Genomic DNA, 23,729 nt, shown 5'->3' with positions numbered 1-23,729 from the left:
TGAAAATAAAACCATATTTTATAGCAGTAGTCATACTAGGAAATAAAAAGCAAAATCCAAGAGTTTTGAGTACATTTATTAAGTGGGCAAAATACCATATATCATTCTTTACAAAATCATCAGTTGAGAAAGGAAGATAAGACAATTTCCAGTGCTTACTGTTGGAAAGCAGGAGCAAATTGTATCATCCTGGCATTAGATGCTATCTGTGTGCCAACTGGTTGTTTTGGAAGCATAGCAGGGAAAGAGGCTTTTCTGTCTGACCATAACACATGCAAACGTCTACTCTAAATGTTACGTTTTTACTGAAATCATGTACTTCAGCTGGACTAAGATTTATCTGCTAAGCAGATAATACGTGGAAAAGCACCTCATAGATGGATTGGGTAAATCCAGGTATTAAGCCCTTGCACAACAACACTCACTTTCTATGGGGAAAAGTAAACGCTGTGAGTTGAATGTCAATGTGACCTCTAGGATGATTGGCCCAATAAAAGCATAAAATTAGCAAATTGGAGGCGGAACTGTGATTCTGTGAGCTGTCAAGGAGCAGGATGCTATGTTATGTTATATGGGATCATTAACTCTTAAACTTTAACATGTTAAATATAAATGAGGACTGCCGGAAAACTGGAACAGGATATTAAATCCTACTGAAAAGGGTCAAAGGTCCTTCTGCCTGTATGGTCCAACCTTGTAAATGTTACAGGTGAGTCGGTGCTGTCTTACTGGTACAGAGAGTTGTACAAAATTTTAACAGCAGGAGCGCCTGTGAGTGTGGAGGGCGATGAATGTACAGATTATAAATAGTTCATTAACATCTTGACAAGGATCCCTGTGAAATTAGTTTAAATGTTACACTGTAAAGCTCCCTTTTTAAAGCATATCTAAATGTTTTAGATGTTACATTTTGTATGAGCAGACCATGTTGATAAGCATGTTCTGAGTTAATCTATGCAGGCCAAACTACACAGAAAAATGTATTTGTTCTTTTTTTACACTTGAGCCATTCTATGGTTGAATTTTTACTTGACATTGAACTGGCGATAGTTTCTTATAGGTAATTTTTGTTTAACAAAATAAATATTTCTAAGAGAACGGAGAAAAGATGCCAACATTTTTTTATACTATAAACATGTCTAAACAAGCTACAGGAAGAGTCATTAAAAATAAATAAAACATTGAAACATTCACTTGTGTGTGCTGTTAAACACCAACAATTTTTCATTTTTTATATATATATATAAAATAAAAACACAGTAACCTTTAAAGTACATTTCATCCGAGGGTTGGTCTTTGTAAGCTATTTTTTTTTTTTATTAAAAATAACTTTAATTGAAAAATCAATCCTCTCGTTATCCAGTGGTGCTTCTTTCAACATCTTGGTTCCACAACTCATCACGTGTCTATGGAGAAAAATAGTTTCCTCGTTCTTTAAAGAAAAATAATTACATTGTTTCACCTAAACACTGAGTTAAGTGGCAGCGGCTCGCCAAAGTTTCTGCTCAGTGAAGTGTTGGTATAATGGGACACAAAGGCAGCTGAAGGCATAGAGTGCTTCTCATTCAACCTTCTTCTTCTCTTCAGTCTTTTACCAAACCTGTAAATAAAGGAAGCTGAGTTTCTATTTCTGTGTTGATGACTGGTTTCTACTGAATTTAGAGCTTTGGTCTTCAGTATCCAGGAGTCCTTGGAAAGGAGTTTAAATTGTGGCAGCTTTTGCTGGTGTCCTGCAGGTATCGCCACAAAAATGCAACAAAAGTAATTAATTTAAATGTCACTTAAAAATGAAGAATGCAGTTCATCCAAGTCTCAAAATAAAAGCCCCCTGGGTGGTTGTCACTTGGTCTAACTTTCTGTCAAATGTGTGCTTGTTAGAATAATAAATAAATGTCCTATAAGTCATGAGTCACAGCTGATTGTCCAGCTTGGCAACACTCCCTGACTTCAGTCACACAAGTAAAGTTTTCTGTCCTGAGCCGTCCATTATGTGCTCATTGTAAATCCAAACCTGAGGTTGTTATGGTTTGCTGGACCAAGATCTCAAGAACTTGCAGGATGCCAGACATCTGATCCAAAAGTCTGACTTGATCCAGTAAATGTTAGGTTTTACCATCTGGCCTGCTTCCTATGAGAGCCCAGTTTGGTTTCCAGAAGAAGTGATGTGATCCAGATCTGTGCAGGCCTGAGGATCTGGAGCGGGTTTACATCAATCGGACAGAACCTGGACGAAGGAGGCTGGAAACAAACCTCTCTGGTCTGGTTCATCTTCTATATAACCATGCTATACAAAACACACAGAATGAAGACATTTACTGCAAGTAAGAATACATCTTTCAAAAAAAAAAAAAGTTAATTGTAACGAGAACTCATGATAATTTCTCACATCAGTTTCAGCCAATCAGAAAAAATAAAGAATGCCGATACTCACCCACCAATCGCTGTCCTCCTGCCCAAGAACCACCAACACCTGACCCTCAGAGAAACTCAGTTCATCATGGTGGTCTGCTTGGCAGTCATACAGAGCCTGAGCCCGCCGACTGGCTGCTCCACGAGGCTGATTGACAAAATATTACTCTTATCAGACAAACAGTCAGCAACAAAATGAATCAGGCTCTTAAACAGAGGTTTGAACGTAGTAACAATTTAAAACGGTTCCATCAAACAACCAGATCTCACCAGTGATCTGCGAGGAAGCGGCTGAGGGGTGGGGCCTCTGCCGTCGCTCTCGAAGCTCTGAGAGCGCTGGCTGATTGGAGATCCATTCGGAGGCGCTTTGCTGGCCGGGTACAGGAAATGTGAGGTGCTACCTTCACTTTCTGTCCGTCGAAAACCTCAAAGAGAAATTCATTTAAGAATGTCTAGTTGCCTTAAAGAGGTTGTGTTTTTATTTTACAATATAAAAAAGAAAAAAAAAACATCTGGCGCTCTTTTGCAGGTGGCAATCACAACGTGGTGTTCAGTTCAACATCAAAAAGATTGGAAAAACTTTATTTACATACTTACATTGTGAAATAAAGAGGAGGAATTCTGAGTGGCTCATCGTGTATTTGCATGTTCACATAAGCCTTGCCAAGGATTCAAGGAGAAAGGCACAAGCCTATTTATTTTGGAGGAATATTCTCTAAGCTGATCTTTCCAGCTTTTAAACAGATTTTTATCTCTATGCCACTAATTTTAAAGTTTAGATGCATTCACTGACGTATAACTTCGCTTGTGATAATATGAAAATATAGAAAACCTTTCAGGCAAATACAGAAAAACTGTGAAAGTAAACAGTTGACGAGGGCAGATTTGTCTCTGCATATGTGACTACTTTTGCATTTATAAGTCACAGCTAAAAGTAAAGGAGATAACAGACTTTCTAATTTAACCACAATCCATTCTTTCTAGAGAAGCATTATTTTTGAAACTGTATTTTAGGTCCAAGAGACGTGAGGAGCACAGCAACATTATTTTGGCATTGCTTTTCTCTCATGAGCAAAACTGTCTGAATCTGTAAGATTCACACAACAGCTGTAGGCATCTGAGTAACAATGTCAGTGAGAGCTGGAGCAGATATTGCAGCATCTATCTCAATGTGGAAGAATAGTTTTAGTTTAAAATTGAATTCATTCAAAAATTGTAACATTTGCATAAGACAGCTAGACCAGGCATAGATAAAGAGTGCAGTGGATGTTTCTGAGCAGAACAGGTACCTCTGTCCGGTCGTTCAGTCAGCGAGCTGAGAGGAGAAGATGGACTGGAGTCACAGAGAGAGAATTTATCTGGTTATTATCCTTGTGACCAATAGAGGGCAGCATAATGCTTCATATAGAACAGTTTGTTGCTGCTCTCTAATGTTTTGTCTTAGTGTCAGTTAAATATATGATTTTTTTTTATGTATAATTACTACTTAAACAGAATTAAAATCAAATTACTATGTTTTTTGACACCCAACTCACTAATTATGTGCTATTCAACTTTGGAATTAAATTTCAGTTGTTTGCTTTTGATGCCAAACATTGCTTAACATTAAGAAGTCACCAAAACATGCTTTGATTTTTAACAATTTCCATGAATTTCACCTGAGAGCCAAATATTCCTAATGTTTTGTGAGTAGACATAAAAATCTCATCCAGTTTGTGTTAAAATACAGTATAATTATATCTCAGATACTCACACACACTTCTTGAAGGAGGAGTCTGGACCACTGTAAATCCTGGGACTGGTTGGCAACCCGTGATCTGTGCACACACACGTAAACACACAGACATACAGAGTTAATGACAGTGTTACTCTGACAGACTAACTGCGGGGTGCCTCTCAGATATTACCCTGCTTATTAGACTCAGAGCAGGTCCTCTTGTGCCGGGCAGCGATGGGAGGGGGAGGTGTTGTCTTTCTGTTTCCTGACGTGGGGAAGAAAACCTCCGCCTCTTCCTCCTCTTCATCCCTCACTCCATCACCCCCAGCCGGAGGCGGAGGAGGGGGAACACAAGGGGCTGCGAGATAAAAAGATACTCATGATTCAACCAGAAAAGCTTCGGCTTTATATGCTGAAATTTCACAATTAGTTGCCAGAGCTCCTCAGATGCAATCGCTTCGTGTTGACATCTGATAAGCAGAAAGACTGTCTTTTGTTTTTGTATAATAGGATGATAATTAACCACAACAATGAATGACTTTTGACAACAATACAGGCATTGTCATCTCAAAATAATAGACCTGCAACCTTGACTTACAGCAGAAATAACATTTTTGTGCAAGTCATTTCCGAAGCCATTCTCCACTGAAAGCTCAGCATGAAGAGTGCATATTCAGTTAATTAGGGAATAGAAACAGCAGTCATATTTTTCAGATGAGTAATTATGGGAATAATGCAAGGGCAATATAGACATAAATCAGTGTGTAACAGCTCCGGTTGTTTCCAAGTGTAATCAGATAGTAGAAGTATTTAAATATTTGTATCTTCAAATATCTGATATTAAAAAGAAACACATAAACAGCTAGGAATGAAATAAAAGTATAGCTCAAAAACATCTTATTGTGTTTTCAAAGATATCACCAAAACAATTCCAAACAAATGAGCTGACCTTTGACCCGGGGCGGCAGTGGAGGAGCGGGGGAGGACGGAGGCGGAGGTGGAGGGCTGGGGGCGGAGCCAGTTGGTCGGCTGTGCAGGTCCATGGCCATGGCCAGCCTCCTCCCCACGCTGAGGAGGCCGGCTCCTGGTCCTCCGGAGGACGGGGCGGCAACGGAGACGGAGGAGGAGGTGGAGGTGGAGGACTGGCTGAAGTTGAAAGGCCGGGAGGAGAAGGAGAACGATGGGGTGAAGACTGAGGATGATGAAGACGAGGAGCGCTCCTTCTTCACTGGACCATTCTGAAACAAGAGAGAAAATAAAGTCATTGGACGCAACCAAAATAAAGTAACAGTTTCTACCATCATCCACAAGCTGCAAAGTTCAGAAAGAGATTTTTTAAGAATATAATCTGGTCATTTATAAGTAATTTAAATCTCTATTTTCAACCCTTTAATGCAAAACCAGAAAAATAAAAATAAAAAACTAAATAAGAACTATCGCTGAGTTAAGCAGACACGGCGTTGTCATTGTTACCCTGTCATCAAAGTCGTCATCACTGTCGTACAGATCATCGTGACGAAGCCTCCACTCATACTCCACATGGACGTGATGGTTAAACTGGTTGGACTGGGCCTGCTGCAGCTGCAATCAAAGTTCAGTCATTTAGTAGGAGAAAAGGAAGCCATCTTGTCAGAATGAAGAACGCTGCTTGGCCTCTCAAAATGAAATGAAATATTTTTTTATTATTCATTTCCTTGGCTAATTGGACATTATTTGATTTTATTTATTCATGATTGCAGTTACTGAAATTTCTGATCACTTTGGTCTCAAATTGTTTTACTCTTAGCCGGTGAGGGCTTACAATAACTACAAGAAGTTCAAAGAATACAACACAATTTATAATTTGATTAAAATAAATAAAGTAATCCAGAATCAGATTGAGGATCTCACCAGCGCCTCACATTCACTGTGCTTCAGTCGGCGGCTCACATCCAGAGCAGTTTCTCCCAACTCATTCTCTGCGACACAGAAAAATTATGTTGTTACGTAGCGGTGATTATTTGGGTTAGACAAAGAATTCATTTATTTTACAGGAGGTTTAGAAAACAAAATTATTCTAAAGCTTATACTAGTAGTAATCTGTAAATTGAATCCCTGTCTAGTTTCTGATAATGTATTAATATTTAATAAAGAAAATACTTTTCCAAATTTGTTTTAATGAAACAATGTGCAAAATAAACTACACTTTATAACACTATGGGTATTTGCGTTACTGATGTGTATGTTGGCTCGGGCTCTCAGCAGCAGCTTCACACAGTCACTCTTGTTATGCAGGCAGCTGTAGTGCAGCGCAGTGTTTCCTGCTGAGGTTTGTACGTCCACATTGGAACTGGAAAAAAGAGAAAACCTATGCAAGTAAACATGCAGGTGTGAACCTTACCACTCTGAGGCATAACAACTACACAGCATCATCACAGCAGACTGACCAGTTCTGGGCCAGAAAGTCCAGGATGTGCAGCGACGTCCTGTCAGCAAACAGGACGGCTAAGTGCAGAGCCGTCTCCCCTTTCTCCTGTTGGTGTGGAAACATACCAAACCTTTTTATTGACATCTTAGGAAAATTTTGTTATAAAATCCCCAGTTATTGCTATTTTTTTCAGGCTTTTCAGTTAATAAGAGTATCTAGGAACTTTAGAAAACATTTTTTGACATTTATGGCATGTAATCTCTTAGTTCTTCAAAACTAAGAGGCAAAAGATGCCACAAAGAATTCACACACAAAGCATTCATTCAATGCCTTGTAGCATTGTGTGAATACTACAAGACATTCACACAATGAGTGTGAATTAGGGTTGGAAGTAAATGAAAATAATTCCAACCCTCCTTCAACCCTTCTTCCAATCCTCACCCTAACCTTAATTCCAACCATCCTTTAATGTCTATATAATTTTTTTATTAATTTTTTTTTTTTGCGAAGAACTTGTGAAATTTTCTCACTGAATTAATGTTCTCAGAGGTTTGAATTTTAAACTTATTTCTACTGCAAGTATTTCAGAGGGTTTTTTTGTTTGTTTTTTTTACACGTTTACATGGAGGAACACAAGTGGAGGAAGCTGCATTATTGTCTCTGGTTGGGTTCAGCTAAATAGATGTTGACACTTGTTAATTTCTTAATCTGTGTGTAGGTGTGTGTACAAGACAAAAAGAAGTGACAAAGCTGAAGTTCAAGAAAGATTTTGAAAAATATTATGAAAGTCTGGAGAACTATTCTCTCAAAAAAAGCCTGGTTCACACCACCAACATACTACATACTACTGGTATTCGTTTTTTACCTGTAAGCATGATTGATGTAGATCATCAATGTGTGGTTACCTGTATGTGGGTGTGCAGGGGCTGGCTTAGCTCCGCCCTCTGAGCATACAGCTGGATCAGGCTGTAGATGTCACAGCTCTTGGTTGCCTCCTGCAGGCCCAGTCGCAGCGCTGCAGAAGAACTGCTGAACCTCCTCACAAAATGAACATCCTGATACTTTGACAATATGAAATCTTTGCGCTCCCCCCTGTCATAGGCACACAATGTTTCAAATGTGTATTTTCTCCAATAATGGACAATAGTGGGTGAAACTTACATGTGGCTGTGCTGGGAGGGCTTCTGTGACGGACTAAGCAGATTCGCCTCCAATATGTCATTAAAGCCAGAGTTTCCAACATTTCGGGCCAGCTGAAATAAACAACAGAGAACATTAGTTTATATCATTTTATGCTCATCGAACAAGAAATGGTACATTTCAGTTACAAACATCAAAAACACAATGTAGGGTTTATCCAACGTTCAACCACAAACTGCCCTATTTAATAGAAGGCTGGGTCATTGGTTGGTTTCACTGACGGACAGTTAACCAAGGAAAAATATGAATACATTAAACTTCTTTGGACTTTGTCAGCATATATTGATTTCAACACCGAGTTACTTATGTCAACTTGGGCCAAAAACATAACCTACAGACCCACAAAGGTAATTAGAGGATCAATGCAGTATAGAGATGTTCCTTACTAGTAGGTCTGAGGTTCCCAGGCTGTCCAAGCTCAGAGACTTGATCCTGGACACGTGGACGCCCATCTCCCTGTGGATCCCTGAACATTCGATACAGGTCAGGATGCCTAGATTTGTTGAGACCCATCCAGGATCTTCAGAGAGGGAGAAATGTGACTTTTACACTTGAAATGAAATGAATAAGAGTCAAATAAGACGTGCTTATTGGCAGACAGAGATCACCTGGAGCGCCACAGTCACAGCAGTAGTTGTTTCCCGGCATTCTGCGGATGTCATCAGTGATGGCCCGGGTCAGATCCTCCACACTGTTTTCACCCCCTCCGCCTCCGCGCCTGCCCCCGTCCAGGGCCATGCTGAGAGCCTCCTGCTTACTGTTACTGAGCACCGAGATCCATCTAAACATTCACAACAAAAACAAAGACACAGTTCTCCTCTTCAGACAAAACGTTATAACTATTTAGATCATTCTGTTGTAGATTTCTGCCGTTAGAGTACTACATACAAAAGAAAACACCCAAGATTAACATTGCATCCTGTAATATGTTTTTAATTTTAAAAATTAATATACATATTAAACCCCAGACAGTAGAATTTTAAATCTTTTATGCAAATAAATACCAGGTTCTGCTTTGCTTCATTGACTCACTTTCAGCCATGCGGAGCATTTCAAAAAATGAACAATTGTTGATTTTAGACAAAAAATGTCCAAATTAATAACAGATGAGAAGAATCAAACTAAAAAAATAATGCTTAAATAAAGTTTTGTCCTTGTTTTTTGTTGCAAATAAAAAAAAAAGACTTACGCAACACACTCAGCTTCATCCTCAGCCAGGAAATGATAGGTCCGATTATCTAAAGGACAGAGTTGAAAAACATTTTTAATCAAGTATGTAATACATATACCAAATTGTTTTTTACTGTCATTTAAATGTAAATAATCATGTACTTTTAATATTCATTCAATTTCACTTAATATTCATACAGATATGCTTATTCATTACGTTTCTAACTATATTTCTAATATTTAATGATAAATGTACGTAAAATTAGTCACTTAAATCTAGTCAAGATTTAAACGACTGGAAATGAATTAACAGATTTGACACAAAACCATTCAACTCGAGTCTGGACTGCAGAACAGTTTTCATTTCAAGTTCCCTTTTCGACGTGTCTTACGGGAGATAAGGTCGAAGCATTTCTTGTCCTCCACGCTGGGTTTCACCTGACAGGTGAGCAGGTTTAGTCGGGTCGGAGGTTTATTTGGCTGAAAGACAGAAAAAAGAGCTGACAAGATGCAAATGCTTAAACCCTGCAAGTTTTCTACAGCTGAATTTAAAAAAAAACTAAAGCAAAAACATTAAAAGTGATGGGATACAGCACCACATTAGAAATTATATAATAGAGGTAATTATTTATTATATTTCAATTTTCATTAGTGGCTCAAAAATCAACAATAATTAATTCACACTTAACCATTAACTGGAATGAAATAATTAAAGGCTCTACACTAACAAGAGTAGCTTTGGTTGAATATCTTTTCTGCGAACAATGTGGGTATTTTAATCTGATTGATTCCCAAATACGCTCCTTAAAAGGAATTAGGACTTTTCTGCTAGTGAGGAAATATAATTACCTTGAAATCCAGAAATACTTAGTAATATTTATTAAAACAATCTATTTTTTAAGTAGTGAAATCACAGTATCAACAAAGAAATCTTAATTATGACAAATTACATGTTAAAAGTGTGAGGATGCAGTAACTTGCAGTAACACACACTCACTGTAGCATGTGCAATAGTCAGGTAACAGTTGTGAACTGAACATTTCCTCTTCTGCCACATTTTTCTCAACCTGCAACACAAACACAATATTTTAGCAAAGCAAATAACACGGGCATACTCTTTCCTGTTTTTCAAGAGTTTAAGGGTTTGAGTGAACATAGGTTTTGTAGATATGTATTATCACTAAAAAACAAGGTTATATAAAATTTTTGACACAAATCAGTTTCTGCAAAACATTCCAGGTTATGTAAATAGTTTTCCAGTTTTAATCTTGTGCCAGATGGAGACAACACATACTTTTGCTTTCACTAATTTTCCCAACAACTGACGTTACCTCATCTGACTGAATTTCATGCAGTTCACTAAAGTGAAGTCTCTATCAGATGTGGTCTGTGTGTTATTATGAAAGGACCAGTTCAGGTTTTGAAAATGACCTATCACTTTTATTCATCTGAGCCTTGAACTGAGGTTATTTAGCCAATTTCATGAGTAGTTGTAAAGAGGGAACAGCCATAATGTAGGTGTCAAATACATCATACAGCCCAGAATATTTAATCACTAATCCAAACCATGCACATTGTTAGAGACATATAACTTTTCAGACTCAAAGAAATCAAGAATTGTCCACATGAAAAGTTTGCACAAAAAATAGCATTTCATTGCACATAAGGGTGTAATGAATTATTACCTCTCTAGATCATGTAAAGCCATTCACTGTTGATGAGGACAAGTTAAGTTATTTCTGTTTATATTGTACTTGATGAGAATCCATTTTTCATCACTTTGTCATATGTTATGATAAGCACAAAAGTATCTAAATTATAAATTTGGTCCTTTGGTTTTTTAATTAAATATGTCCTCTTACATAACTCCTAAATTAAACATAAACAAGCTTGTAATGTTTGTGGGGGGTTTTTTACCCGTCGCTCTTCTTGTAGAGGAATCCTGTTCTCTCTGTTCCGTACTGTTTATCTCCCAGAAGTTGATGCATGCTGTACACCTGCTTAGGTAAAGAGTCCTGCAGACACAAACAAACCATTTCTGAATCAGTTGGTCTGTAGCTCAGTGTGAGTCACTGTTAGGGTTGGAGTCTCAGACCTGCTCTGTGTGGACAACTGGCCTCAGCTGATCCCTGATGGTGCACAGCTGCTTCTTCTCCTCCTCCTGACGCTGCTTCACCTGTGCACACCAACGCCACGTCACAGTTCATAATTTTCACTAACAACACCATATAAATATAATATTCCATATAAATATCCTTCTGAGACAGAAAATGAAATGAAATATCAACTGAAGACAAGTTTACAAACAAAAAAAAAAACAGATAAGTACATAAAAATAAGTGACAATTCTTGGTCAAGAATAACAAAACTCATATTGTAAAAAGTTAATGAAGACATGCAATTTAACATGAAGGGTTTAGCTGCAAAGTTTTAAATCCAGACTGCACAGGGTTGCATTGCTGCAGAGAAGTCCTGCACATTGACTGCAACAGAAAACAATGTTATGAATCAGCAAAAATTTTCTCATATTACTTTTGTGGAGCTAAATAACTTTGCCGGAATTTGAACTTTACTGTAGATCTTTTACCCACTCTTAACTGGAAGCATCGTTTGCTGGCAGAAGACTGTGGGAATGCCTCACACCACTGAGATCTTCCTGAACATTGAATCTACAAATGGACTAAATATGTACTTTTTCTTGTGACAATTAAACTTTTATTTCTGACAATTTTCCCAAAACAACTATAAATTTAATGATTCAGTGTTTCAATCCAGGTGGCAAAAGGTTAAATCAATTGGCCACATTGCTTCGACACAAGAAAAATAATACTAATATGGTTTTAGAATTGGCTGAAAACAATCGAAACTTTTGCTTGAAGTTTTCATTAAGAAAAAGAACAACATACACAATGAGCACACACACATGAAAACACAATGCTACAGGCTCCTATGGCATAGTACGGCCATCTTAGAAGAAAAGGAGTACATTTTTGGATTAATTACAGAAATGTTCTAGAAAATAAACATGAAAACTTCTGAGACTTAAAAGTCAGAAATGTGGTGGGAAAAAAAAACAAAAAAAAAAACTTTTTGTTTTCTTCTAGAAACGTTTTTAGATTGATCTCAAAATTTCTGAATTTGATCATATTCAAATTTCCGCCTCTATTTTCTATCTTTAACAGCCCTATTACGCCGTTGTAGACTTCTGCCAACATTCATACCATGTTCAGCACTACGTTCAGCTCCTCCATGTACTGCTTCAGCCTCTGAGTGGTGGATACACACTCCTGCAAGAAACTACACAAAGACATTTACGGTAAATCCATCTTTGTCACCGTATTGTATGATGTTTTATGTTGTCTGAGTGTGTGTGTGAGCCAGAACCTACTTGTTTTGACTGTGGTAGTGCTTAATGAGGTTCTGCAGCAGGTCGACTCCTCTCTTTGTTTTTATTTCGTTCACCTTAATGAGATACTGAGATAGAGAGTTGGTCTATTAACTGGACATAAATGTAGTGAGGTGATGTAAAGTGCTGAGCTGCAAGGGGAGTTAGCAGAAATAGACTGGTTTTAAAAAGCCGGGGTCACTGACCTCACACATGCTCAGCTGGAAGGAGCGCCTCTCCTTCTCAAGCTCCTCAGCGATTTCTCCTCCGCTCACCTCGCTCCGAACCATCCCGTACTGTCGCGCTAACTCCCTTTTCTCCTTCTCCACCTGCTTGCTGAACACACACGGCCGCTTTGAATTATTAATCCGACTCCTGACAGTTTTACCAGCTCACTTCTGCTTACAAGAGCCTTTCCGTGTTCCTGAATTATGCAGAGGTGTAATTTATTCTTTTACATGCACAAACACGTAAGAAGGGTATCCTAAAAATAGGAGATGCAAGAGAGCATGTAAACTCTCTCAGATGCTTTAAAAGGATTGTCGCTCACAATCTGCTTTCATAATCCCGCCATGCTCTCTCAAATGGTTTCTTCAGATCCTGCAGCGGGACAGAGGAGGAAAAGTTTACTTCAGATTTACACAAATAATCTCTGTTCATTTCACCATTTCAGATTACTCATGGCTTAACTTATTCATAACATACACTTTACATGAGAACATCAAAAGTCCTCACCCCTTTCACCTCCCGCAGGTCTCCTTTAACCAACGAGTCCAGGAAGAAGTTGATGTTGTGGAGCATGCTCTTCAGCTGAACACACACACAAATAAATAAATAAATAAATAGACACAAGCACATGAACACTTAAACTGCTAAACGGTGTATTGGGTTTTCAGATTCTATAATCAAAGTTTTGAAAATGTGTGTGTTGTTTTTTTATCTGATTAAAACAGCTACATCATATTGACATGAAGTAATGTTAAAAAAAGAGATTTTCTTCATAATTTTATGTTGCTTCCTAGTTTTTTCCCTCTTTAACATCCTCTCTCTTGCAAAAACTTGCTTTGCCCCAACTGGTCAGCTGATGTGGGGGGAAAAAGGTGGAAGCAGCTGCATTTTCTTCTGTTTGAAGTGTGCCACACTTGTCACTTGCCGGATGTTATGCAAATGAGTTTCATTGTGAAATCAAAGGAGGAAAAAGCCAGAAAGAACAACCAGCCAGGCATTTCAGGCAAGCCAGGAGCAATGGAGGGAAAATGCTTCAGCTTGGAATGAAGGTCTTATATCTGAGCAGATCTTTAGTCTTTTGAGACAGAAACATGCTGGTGGTCTGTTAAATATAAGACTTAGCTGATGTTTTTCTGCACTAAAGTTTGCTTAGGTAGTTTAACAGAAAAACGCATCCTCAGACATATACAGTATTATATAGTATTATAGCTTAAACCTCAGGATCTATAATCATATACAGTATCTACACTGGAAAAAGCAAATGTAGGTTGATGCATTAGCAATGCTATCGTGCAATTAATTACTACTGATGCAATAAATGAAAAAGATGTCATCAGGCAGGTATGCAATATATGTAATATATGTACATAAATTAAATAGAGTACTTTTCCACCCTGCATTTAGACTTTCGTCTTGCAGATTGCTTCGGGGAGCCGAGTATGACGCTATTTGTCTTCTCTAGGGCGTTTGGCATTTTTTAGGGTTGCATTGTAACTCTTGAAGAGACATTAGGACCCTGCATAACATTTCATAATAGCTCACACAGCAAAATAAGCACATTTTGCTCTGATCAGCAGTTTGCAAATGCTACCTTTTACAAAAATTCTTGTTCCAATCATAAGTGTAATGGGCTCATGTCCATAAAACATAGAACCATTCATACAGATGCTGAATTAGGCAGTAAATAGTTTTTTTTTCTCAACTTTTATGTGTATTTTTTAGAGGTTATCATTTACAACTATTGATCATCTGGGTTCACAATAAATAATTGTGATTTCATGTTATATATGTTGGATTCCAGTGGAGAAAAGATTGAACATTTTATTCTGACATTTCAAGTTTGGTCAAGAATTACAGATTACAAAAGCTGCATGTTTTTAAGCTGTAACATCTTAGGTTTCAGAGAGCCACATCATACCAGAGCTGAAATAAATAATATCACAAATAAACCCATTTGTGAAAAGGGAGCCAAGGAGATTTTCATTGGCTCCGAAGATCCTGATGCAGTTCTAATCAGCTGTCAGAGTCTGCTTAGCAAACTTTTATAATTCACTGTTTTCAGCCACTAACCCTGACATAAGACTGCTGCAACAGTAAGAGATTTATTCATGCCTCACAGACCCCCATTCAGGATTTGTGTTTTTCACAGACAAAAGGAAAGCAAAATCAAAAAAAATAAATAAACTCCCTCTGGCTCCTCACAGTCAGAATATGAACTGTGTAAGCTGCTGCCTTCAGGCTAGTGCCTCAGAGTGATGCAAACCACAGCAGCACAGAATAAAAACAGCTTCCCTCACACAGTCCATCTACCTCATAGACCTTTAAACAACATGCAAGTCCTAACAAGTAAATTACAATCTCAACTTGGATGTTGTTTCTCAGTCTTATTGTTCAGTTCAGGCACTTGTACTGCACTATTCTCTGTTGTTCAACATCTCTGTATATACCACCTTGTAAATAACAACATTGCCAAACATTAATTACATATTTAATTAAATTATATATAATTTTACCAATTTCCAAAAGTGACAACTATTACATATTTAAAATATCCTATAGATCAGGCTTTTATAGTGTCAGAATGCACTGCATTTTCTTTTGGGGTTTTAATTGTTTGTAATTTGTGTCCATATTTATCCAATGGGATTCTTGTAAGTCCTGAAACTTCAGTGAGCAAAACGAGTTTCCAGCGTGTGCTCACATGCTTGGCAATAAAATACTTTCTCATTCTGATCATAACGGAGAAGTTGAAGATCACAGTCAAGGGAATAAAACTATTTTTAGTCCAGGAATAGTTGATGTGGCTCCTGACCTCCTAGTTGTTTATCTGATGTTCTCGCTTACCAGATTTTTCATTGGAGACAGAAGTTCTTTGGAAAAGTCCGCCAGGCGGCAGAAGGCCGAGCCGACCTCCGTCTCTCCATTTGAGTGACAGTTTACTGCGAGCTTCTCCATCGAGTTGATGTACTGCTCCAGGTGAGATACATGATCTAACAAATAAAAAAAAAGAAATTGAGTTAGTTTGGGGAATAATCTAAATGTAATCTGTGTTTGTCTGCATGTGGATTTGTGTACCTTGCCCTGAAGCATACTTGGCCTTTGCCGCTTTCTTCATCTTCTGCAACACCATCCGGTCGCTGTCCAGAGCCTGGACAAGCACAAGCATGAATGATAAGTGGGTGTAGTTGCTTTCTGCATGACTGGGTCTGCATGTGCATGGGGGCAGCAGGCTTTGTTGCTGGACAATAGACACCTGCTTTCTTATGGCTGTGAACCATCATTTGATTGGTCAAAATTCACTGCATGAAGCAGCAGCTCAGTTTGGATGTGGCTGTTTTAAACTGAGGCTTTGTTTTATTTCATCATGTCCTGCAAAATTTGTGTTGTATCACAAGCAATTATCGAAAATTATTAGCAATTCTGCTTCAGGTTTTTACAAACTATTGAAAAGACAAACATTTCAAGTGACATTTGATAACAACCACAAATTATTGTTTAATTTATTTAGCAAACAAAACTATTTTTGCTTACTTCTATAGCCTATTTTGTATCTTTCTGTACCAGACACGCCAGTTTAAAACATTCCTCATTTCTTTATCTTTTACTTTCAATTGTCAAATACTTCTGAAGGTTCTGTGAAAGTCTTTGGCTGTGTTTTCTCTTATTTTCTTCCTAGTTCTTGCTTTCGCATTGTGCAGTGTGTGTTTTTAGAAATAAGCAGCACTGTCAGGACGAGGGCAAAAGGACTGGTGACAAAAGAACTGTCAGTTGTTAAAACGTTAAGTATGTCAGGTTTGAAGATGGAAAAAGAAATGTCACAACTGCAAGCACAAAAAAATACATGGTTGTCCACCTAAACTGGAGGCTCACTGTAAACCAGTGGAGCTGCAGAAATGAACAGCTCTGGTGGAAGAAAATGTTGACAGGATGACAATTAACAGTGTACTCCACAGAGTTGGCCATAATCGAATTGAAGCAAAATGAAAGCCTGTTTACAGAAGGCCAGAACATTTTTTTTGTAGTTTCCCAAAAGAAATGTAGAAGGTGAGTCAGTGATGAGACCAAAACTGAATTCTTATGGTCTACATTTAAGACACCAACATTTCTAATGTCAGTCATGATGGTAACAGCATCATGCTGTGAGAATTATTCCTGCTGGAGTGACCAAAATATTGGTAATAATTAAAAAGAAAATAGATTTAGGTAATTACATCAATACAGTGTAATACAAGGTGAAAGTTTGTTAGAGGATGACAAACGGGAGAGTTCACCTTCTGGCAGGACAATGAAGCCATTCAATGGAATGGCTTAGATCAAATTCATTTAATTAGACTACCTTAATGTGAATACAGACTAAAACTGGAAAAGTTCATAGATTATTTCTATTCATTCTGATTGAAAGTGAGTTAATTTGCAAAAAGGAGGATAAAAAAAATCAATATCCAGATATGAAAAGTTTATGTGTTTTTCCACCACATATTATTCCCTCAAAATTTCTAAAAGTTTATTGTTGTGACATGAAAAAAATTAAAAGATTCAAAGAGGTATACATAAATACAATACAGCTACTTTGGCATAATTGTAATGATTTACAAAATTCTAAAAATAATATGAAAATAGTTATGCACTAGACTCAAGAATTAGACTGAAAATAAACAGCGTAAGTCCAAATATAAACTTTATTAAGTGAATACAGTAGATGATGACCAGAACAGTTACAATCTAGTGTTTTGTAACTTTCAATGTTTGCTAAATTTAACTGTTTGAATTTAAGTTTTACCTTCATGCAGATACATTTTTTCTGAAAAAAATAAAAGTCCTTGGATCCTGAAAATCTCCATTTGATTTGGTCGCCACGCTTAAAGTGAAAATGAAAAAAAAAAAGCCTTGATTTTCATACAAAATTTGGCAGGACTACATACTTCAACAGATGTGCTGCCTTGCGACAAAAGGAAAACAAGATTTTATGCATCTAAATATCCCATTAAAAGCTGTAGTTTACACCTCTCCAGTCTGCCTTTATCCCACACCAGCTTGCAGATTAACTAACATCTTCATTAACATTAATCACTTTGGCTTCTTTTCATAACCATAAAAACAACAATAACAAAGAATGATGATGGCCAGTAATCTGTTGCCTTGGTAACATATGTCGGCCCTGCTGGGGGTACATGATGGGGGCTGAGGGGAGGGGTCAGTTTGAGCGTGTTTTTCAGGCCATTCTCCAGGTCAATAACTCCATTGTGGAGGGATGGAAAGCGGGGGTTCTGCTGCATGCTGCTTTAAAGCGTATCCTCATCCAAATACACAGACCCCACACAGCAGTGGGCCAGTTACACAAATTGTTCACAGTAGTTAATTTGTTAACTGGCAGAAAATGAACTGAAAAATGAAGGGATTTCGTTCGGCTGCCAAAAATATTCTCAGACAAAAAAATCTGGTGCTACTTTTCAGTTGCATTAAATTCATTACTTCTATCAGATTTCTTTCTTTTCTACTCTGCTATGCTTGGAGATGCAATGGATGTCTTTTCCCATCAGATGTCTAATATGCCTAAGATGTATGAGACGTCCAAAATGTATGATCGTTTTAGACAGACAAGACTGTCGTACACCATAAAATGACTTTTACTGATCAAATATTTCAGCATTTGTAGTATATATCAATTAAAAACTGAGTTTCTTTAATTCAAAACTGAAAACTTGTTAAGAGTTGATTTGAACCGTAATAAATCAGACATTGACCAACATATTTCATGTGTATGATTTTGGTGATGGCACTCATCAAGATGTAATGTTTGTTCAATTGTTAACTGTTAACTTTGTAATTTTGTGTTTTTAATGACGTAAAACACTTTGAACTGCCTTGCTGCTGAAATGTGCTGTACAAATTCAATTGATTGATTGATTGATTGATTGATTGATTGATTGATTGATTGATTGATTGATTGATTGATTGATTGATTGATTGATAGATATTTTTGGACTTTAGAAAAATCTTGGTAATTTTCAGTGACAGTTTTTTTTTTCTTTAAATTGTTTTCTGTCTGACAACCTCAAAAAAAACCCTCGATTTTTAAAAATCGCAAGTGAAATTCCCCTGTCTGTTTTTGCAAAATATTATTTAAAGCCCATTTTTTTATATATTGGAGGTGATTGTATATTGTCGCCTTCCGTATTTTGTATTTCCCAGTCATTTTGTGTCAAAAGAGATCTTTCTTGCCGAAATCAACTTTTGGAAAGAAAGTGGTGATGATTGTTTTTTTACACATGTAAATACTAAATGAAAAACCTAAAACATGAATGGATAGCACACATCCATTCGTATGACATCATCATCCCTTTATTTGACAGATACTACTGAACACTGAAGGCAAGAAATGATCTGATTCATGCACCCACATTTTTGGCAATACAAACTGAATTTATGATTTTGACCAAAAGTCATGTGAGCTTTTGAAAATGTTACTTGTGGCACATAAAGAAGGTGCTCACATAAAGGTCACACATGGCTTCATTTAAAGGCAAATTGATTAAACAATGTACTTTATCAGTACGAACATTATGTTCTATAGAGTATAAGTCTTGAAGAATGAAAGCTAAGACAGAGTTAACATTGGAATTTACTTCTGACTTCAAAGAACATGAAATAACAAGATTATTGTAAAATTAAACAAGAGTTGATTGATTGTTTTGTAAAAGTAATTATACAGTTTGGGTAAATATGACATTTTGACACTTCTCTACTGCTTTAATCAATTCACAGCCTCACTCAACAGAGTAAGTGACGCATAGCTCACCTGTGATGAAGTGACCCTTCTACCACAGTGTTGAGCAGCTCAGTTTGGTAAACCTTTGCTCCCTGAAAGGCTCAGTCTCACCTCACTGATCAGCTCCATCAGGTCAAACAGACACACATCAAATTCTCTATCAGCTGATTACATTTTAAATCAATACAGTCTTTCCTACAGATTGCAGTGTGATAAAAGCTCATGAGATTAAAAAATAAATCTCCAAAAGTTACAATTTTAGTTCTTGTTAGACCAGAGATCAGCCAACTTAAACTAAAAGCTGAAAAACAGTTAATAAATTTTACGGTCAACCATTTTGCAACAAACTTCCCCAGTTATTTTTCAAGTCAAAGAATAAGCTTGTGTGCTTATTGTAAAATTCATCTCTCACTATGCTGAATGAATGCAAATCAGCTGGTAGAATATCAGAGAACATTTCACAACATTATTCTGTTTGATGATCTGCTATAGGCGTAGGCTGCTGGGGAATATACCAGCCACTTTTCCTTGCATTGATATTTTCTCTCTCTGCTTTTATTGTTGTCTATTGACTTTATGTTCTGTCTTTTAGTTTTATTTCCCACAGAAAGTGATTCTTTGTTATGCTGTGTCTCTTTTCAGGAGCCAGGAGATCTATTGTTGAAATGATCTTTTGTGTATTGTCTTTGGTTTTCATTCCTGTGAAAACTAGCTTTCCTAGATGGAGCTGTTGACCGATCTGTATTAACTTCTTGTACTCTTTTTGACTTTCATTCTTGTAGAAAATAAACATTGCCCAGTCACTTTGTGTTTAGTTTTGTTTCTTTCTTTAATAATAGTCTGGGTTCCATTAGTTTTGTGTTTTCTCTCTGCTTCCTTTCTTGAAAAAGGTACCCCTGGTCCAGTGTTTCAGTGATCAGCTGTCTCTTTCTTGGAAGGAGTCACTGTCATTAACTTTGTGTACTACACTGGACCAAATACTTTCATAGAAAGTATTTGGTCCAGTGCTTCTTTAGATTTTCTCTTTCCTAGACAGAACTAAAGAGATTTGCAGACAATAGCCAAGCACTATCTCTGTTTTCTATCTTATTTACAGTTTACTGAGGTTCTTCTGTGTCTCCTTTGAGTACAAAGTCACTGACAGAGCTGTTGCTGCCATTAACTGTGTGTACCTTGATTTTGTTTTGGTTTACTGTTTAAAGTACTTCTGGTCCACAGTTTGTGTTCTTCCTGTCCTCTCAACTCCCTGTTGCACCAGATGGCTGCTAACACAGAAAACGATTCTGTGACGCTACTGTATTAAAATTAGACTCAATAGTCCATATGTAATTAGATATTTTCATTTCAGACAAGGTAGTATAGAAATGAGTTGGCGTGATCTGAATTAAACATGGAGCGATTGAGATTTCATTTAAATTGTGTTGCAAAGTGCCATGAGATGAGGCATTTTGGTATATTACTGCAATGTAGATAAAAATGAAATAAACTGAACTTGACTATTATTTAGCTTACAGATGTTTATCAGCATCCCAGATGTTAACACTGACCGAGTCCTGATCACTGTGATAAGAGCCTTGCTGAGTTATTACATGATGTCACCACAGTCCATGCAGCAATAGGAATAACACAAATGCAGATTTTATTTTTTTTACTTTCTTTGAGTCAAGCATAGAAATTAGGAGGGAAAATAAATACAAAGGGATTTGTAGTTTCAGCATTACAAAATAATTTAGAAGATGCAAATGTTGACAACTTAACCTTAGACAAGAACCTAAGGGCGACCAATGGTGGAGGGGATCAAAGACATTTTTCTTTGTCTTTGGGGAGGATGACCATTGTGGATATTGGGCAAGCTTTAAATATTGGTTTCAGTAGAAACATGAACATCTGTCTGCTGAAGCCGCTACGACCACATCCCACCCTCTCCCCTCCACTCCCTCTCAGCACTCACCTCCTCCAGCAGGTAGATGGTGTTCCTGCAGTTGATCATCTTGGAGGTGAAGGAGGAGGTGGTGGGAGAGCTCCAGTCCTCCTGAACCTCCTGCACGAACTCCGACACCGACACGCACTCCGGCATGGTGATCCTGTCAACCCCGGAACACAAAGGGCAGAACCGGGACAGTCGAGCGCAGTCCGGGACTGACAGAAGAAGGTGGACACCAGGCGCAGGGCGCAGAGTCAATGAACAGATAAATAAATAAATGATCTGTAATGATTTAAATATCTAGGCTGGGGAATGTTCACACGCCCCTTTTCACTCGGGTGTGTAAAGAAAAAATGATAATTAACAGGAGATGTGCTGTAATCAAGGACCTGCTCAGTTATTCTGCCTCAGTGTGACCGAACCGCTGCATCAAACGCCTCTTTTCTCCGAACAAAAGGTGGCTCAGTCCACGCAAAGCATAAATCCCAGCACCACAAACTTCACAGGATCCCTCAAATGTTAATACTGCCGCTTCTCTGCTGGGTTAAAGCTAAAACAGCCTTTATCTGATGAGCGTCTTCATTCAGAAAAAGGAAAAATCACAAAAGCGCTCTGCCGTCCGTGTGCGAACCGGCTGACAAAGACCTGGAGGCGATGTGCGGAGAACCGGACCAAGTGGACCCAGAGACCGGGTTCCGATAGGGGGATCAAACCAGTCTCAGCTTTCCCGTCCAGCCCCGCCGTCATTTCTCTTTAGCAGCGTCTCATTTTCTTTTCACCGCTTTTGCTCCCTTTATTGAACCCGCATGGAGAGGCGCGTTCACGGTGAACAGCGGTGGAGCCCTCTGTCGCGGTGGCGCGCACTGCTGACCGAGCCCTACACTGGGTGCACTGGGAGAACTGGGATTTTCAGGCCCCATCCTAGTCACAGCAGCTTCGTGTTGTTACAGAGCTCCCTTGTTTTTAAAGGGCGCTCTGAAAATGAGTCAAAACCTTTCCAAAAGCCGGATTCTAAGCAAAACCAAATATATATTTTTTAAATTAACAATTTGAGGAACGTGTTCAATATGTCGTGACTACATTAGCGTCTCCATTAAAAACACTTGTGACTGAGGTTTAGTCGTTTAATATTCCACCTATGTTTCAAAAAACAAAAAACTTAAAGAATCTCAAATTCTAAAACAAAATGTAACTCTTTAGATGATTCTATAATCTAGGGATATTCACCATCTGGCATTGGGGATGAGACAAAAACAGGGAAGGACGAAAGACTTTGGAAATACTTATTTAACATCAATATGGTGGCTGAATTCAGTAAAATCACAAAGTCAGTGTGCATACAAGACAAATGTAAACATCATACATAACTTTGAACAAAATAAATCACAGCTAAACAACAACAAAAACAAAAAAAATTAAATCTAGGGGTTTTTATATCAGGGTAAATACAAAAACCAGCTGTTGGGAATCACTTCACTTCAACCAGTGGATCATTCCCTACAAGCTCACACAATCATCAATGTACTCCCAATATGTCCATCGTGGTAGATTATATGGAGAACTTCATTTTTAAAATAATAAATTTAATGACTGAGAAGTTAATTTGACATTTAGGAAGACTAGGGAGACGTGCCAGTGTTAGTCTTCCTCCTCACACTGAAACATTCATGTTCGTTCTCACATGATCAGAGCGCCTCTTTCTGAAGGCCAGGTGACTCACCAACCCTTAGAGTTATCCTCTAAAACAGTTTGTGATCTTAAACGCAAAATGTAACCATTGTTGTCAAACGCTTCATACTCGTCATCTGACATCATTTCCCTTGTAGCGTCTGAGCCAGAGAATCTCACACTGAACCAGCGTTGCCAGTCTCAGAGGAAATAATCAGAGCAAACATCTGGACAGTAAACAAACTATTTGTAACTTCCTGTTGCACCAATAGAGGACAAGGACGAAGTCTGACTGTAGAGTCTTGCTCTAAGTTTGGTTCTTTTCACCTTTAGAAAGCAACTAATGAGGCAGAGGACAACAAATGGGTCATTCCAGGAGAATAAAGACAGCAAAAAGCTGTAGGGGGAAGCAAAGGTATTGTTGCCTTTGAACATTTTCACATTTTGCTATGTTTCAACTGAAAAAATTCAAGTTTTGTTTACACAGGGGATTATTTTATTGATTGACAAACTAGGGGATAACTGTGAAGTGAAAGGAAATGTTTTACAAACATAACTTGAACCTAATTACCTGAATCAAAATGTACTGCAGCCAATTACCTTCAAAAATAAATAACAATGTTAAGTAAAATCCAGCTGTAGGCAATTTAACCTCAATATAAACCCAGCTGTTTATAAATGCCTCACAGGTTTATTAGAGAACATTAGTGAACATGCAAGAAAACCAATGAACTCAACAAATAGGTCAGGAATAAAGTTATGGAAAAACCTACGGCATTCTTAATCCAGCATTTGAGAAGAGGAAAATTATTTATTTGGGGGAGCAGCAGAGAGTAGCCTTGAACTGAAACT

The 23,729-nt window shown here is 37.8% G+C and overlaps 1 protein-coding gene across 1 annotated transcript; it reads right to left on the bottom strand.

Moving 5' to 3' along the window:
* Positions 1–1,687: 1,687 nt before the first annotated feature.
* On the bottom strand, positions 1,688–23,058 carry unm_sa1614 (un-named sa1614). Its single transcript, XM_015005008.2, has 28 exons — positions 21,237–23,058; positions 15,592–15,664; positions 15,361–15,506; positions 13,024–13,098; positions 12,839–12,888; positions 12,495–12,624; positions 12,292–12,377; positions 12,125–12,200; positions 10,999–11,079; positions 10,821–10,918; positions 9,901–9,970; positions 9,296–9,383; positions 8,923–8,971; positions 8,342–8,514; positions 8,120–8,253; positions 7,695–7,786; positions 7,439–7,625; positions 6,553–6,638; positions 6,340–6,473; positions 6,017–6,084; positions 5,600–5,707; positions 5,076–5,364; positions 4,317–4,484; positions 4,163–4,226; positions 3,699–3,742; positions 2,680–2,834; positions 2,432–2,557; positions 1,688–2,284 (listed from the first exon to the last, which is right to left on the bottom strand). The coding sequence occupies exons 1-28, from the start codon at positions 21,360–21,362 to the stop codon at positions 2,210–2,212; spliced, it is 3,051 nt and encodes a 1,016-aa protein (XP_014860494.2). The 5' UTR covers positions 21,363–23,058; the 3' UTR covers positions 1,688–2,209.
* Between the last annotated feature and the right edge of the window lie 671 nt (positions 23,059–23,729).

This window comes from Poecilia mexicana, unplaced genomic scaffold (genome assembly GCF_051168715.1).
Source record: "Poecilia mexicana isolate PSO_F unplaced genomic scaffold, ASM5116871v1 scaffold_5, whole genome shotgun sequence".
NCBI classification, from domain to species: Eukaryota; Metazoa; Chordata; class Actinopteri; order Cyprinodontiformes; family Poeciliidae; genus Poecilia; species Poecilia mexicana.
This window is presented reverse-complemented; position numbering and strand designations above follow the sequence as displayed.

Bases quoted from the DNA above. Each gene is read 5' to 3' on its own strand.
- unm_sa1614 (XM_015005008.2), bottom strand. From the start codon at position 21,362: ATGCCGGAGTGCGTGTCGGTGTCGGAGTTCGTGCAGGAGGTTCAGGAG. The intron at 9,971-10,820 runs GTAAAAAACCCC...TTTGTGTTGCAG, and splicing joins CTCTACAAGAAGAGCGACGG to GTTGAGAAAAATGTGGCAGA. The intron at 4,227-4,316 runs GTAATATCTGAG...GTGTGTGCACAG, and splicing joins CTCTGAGTCTAATAAGCAGG to ATCACGGGTTGCCAACCAGT.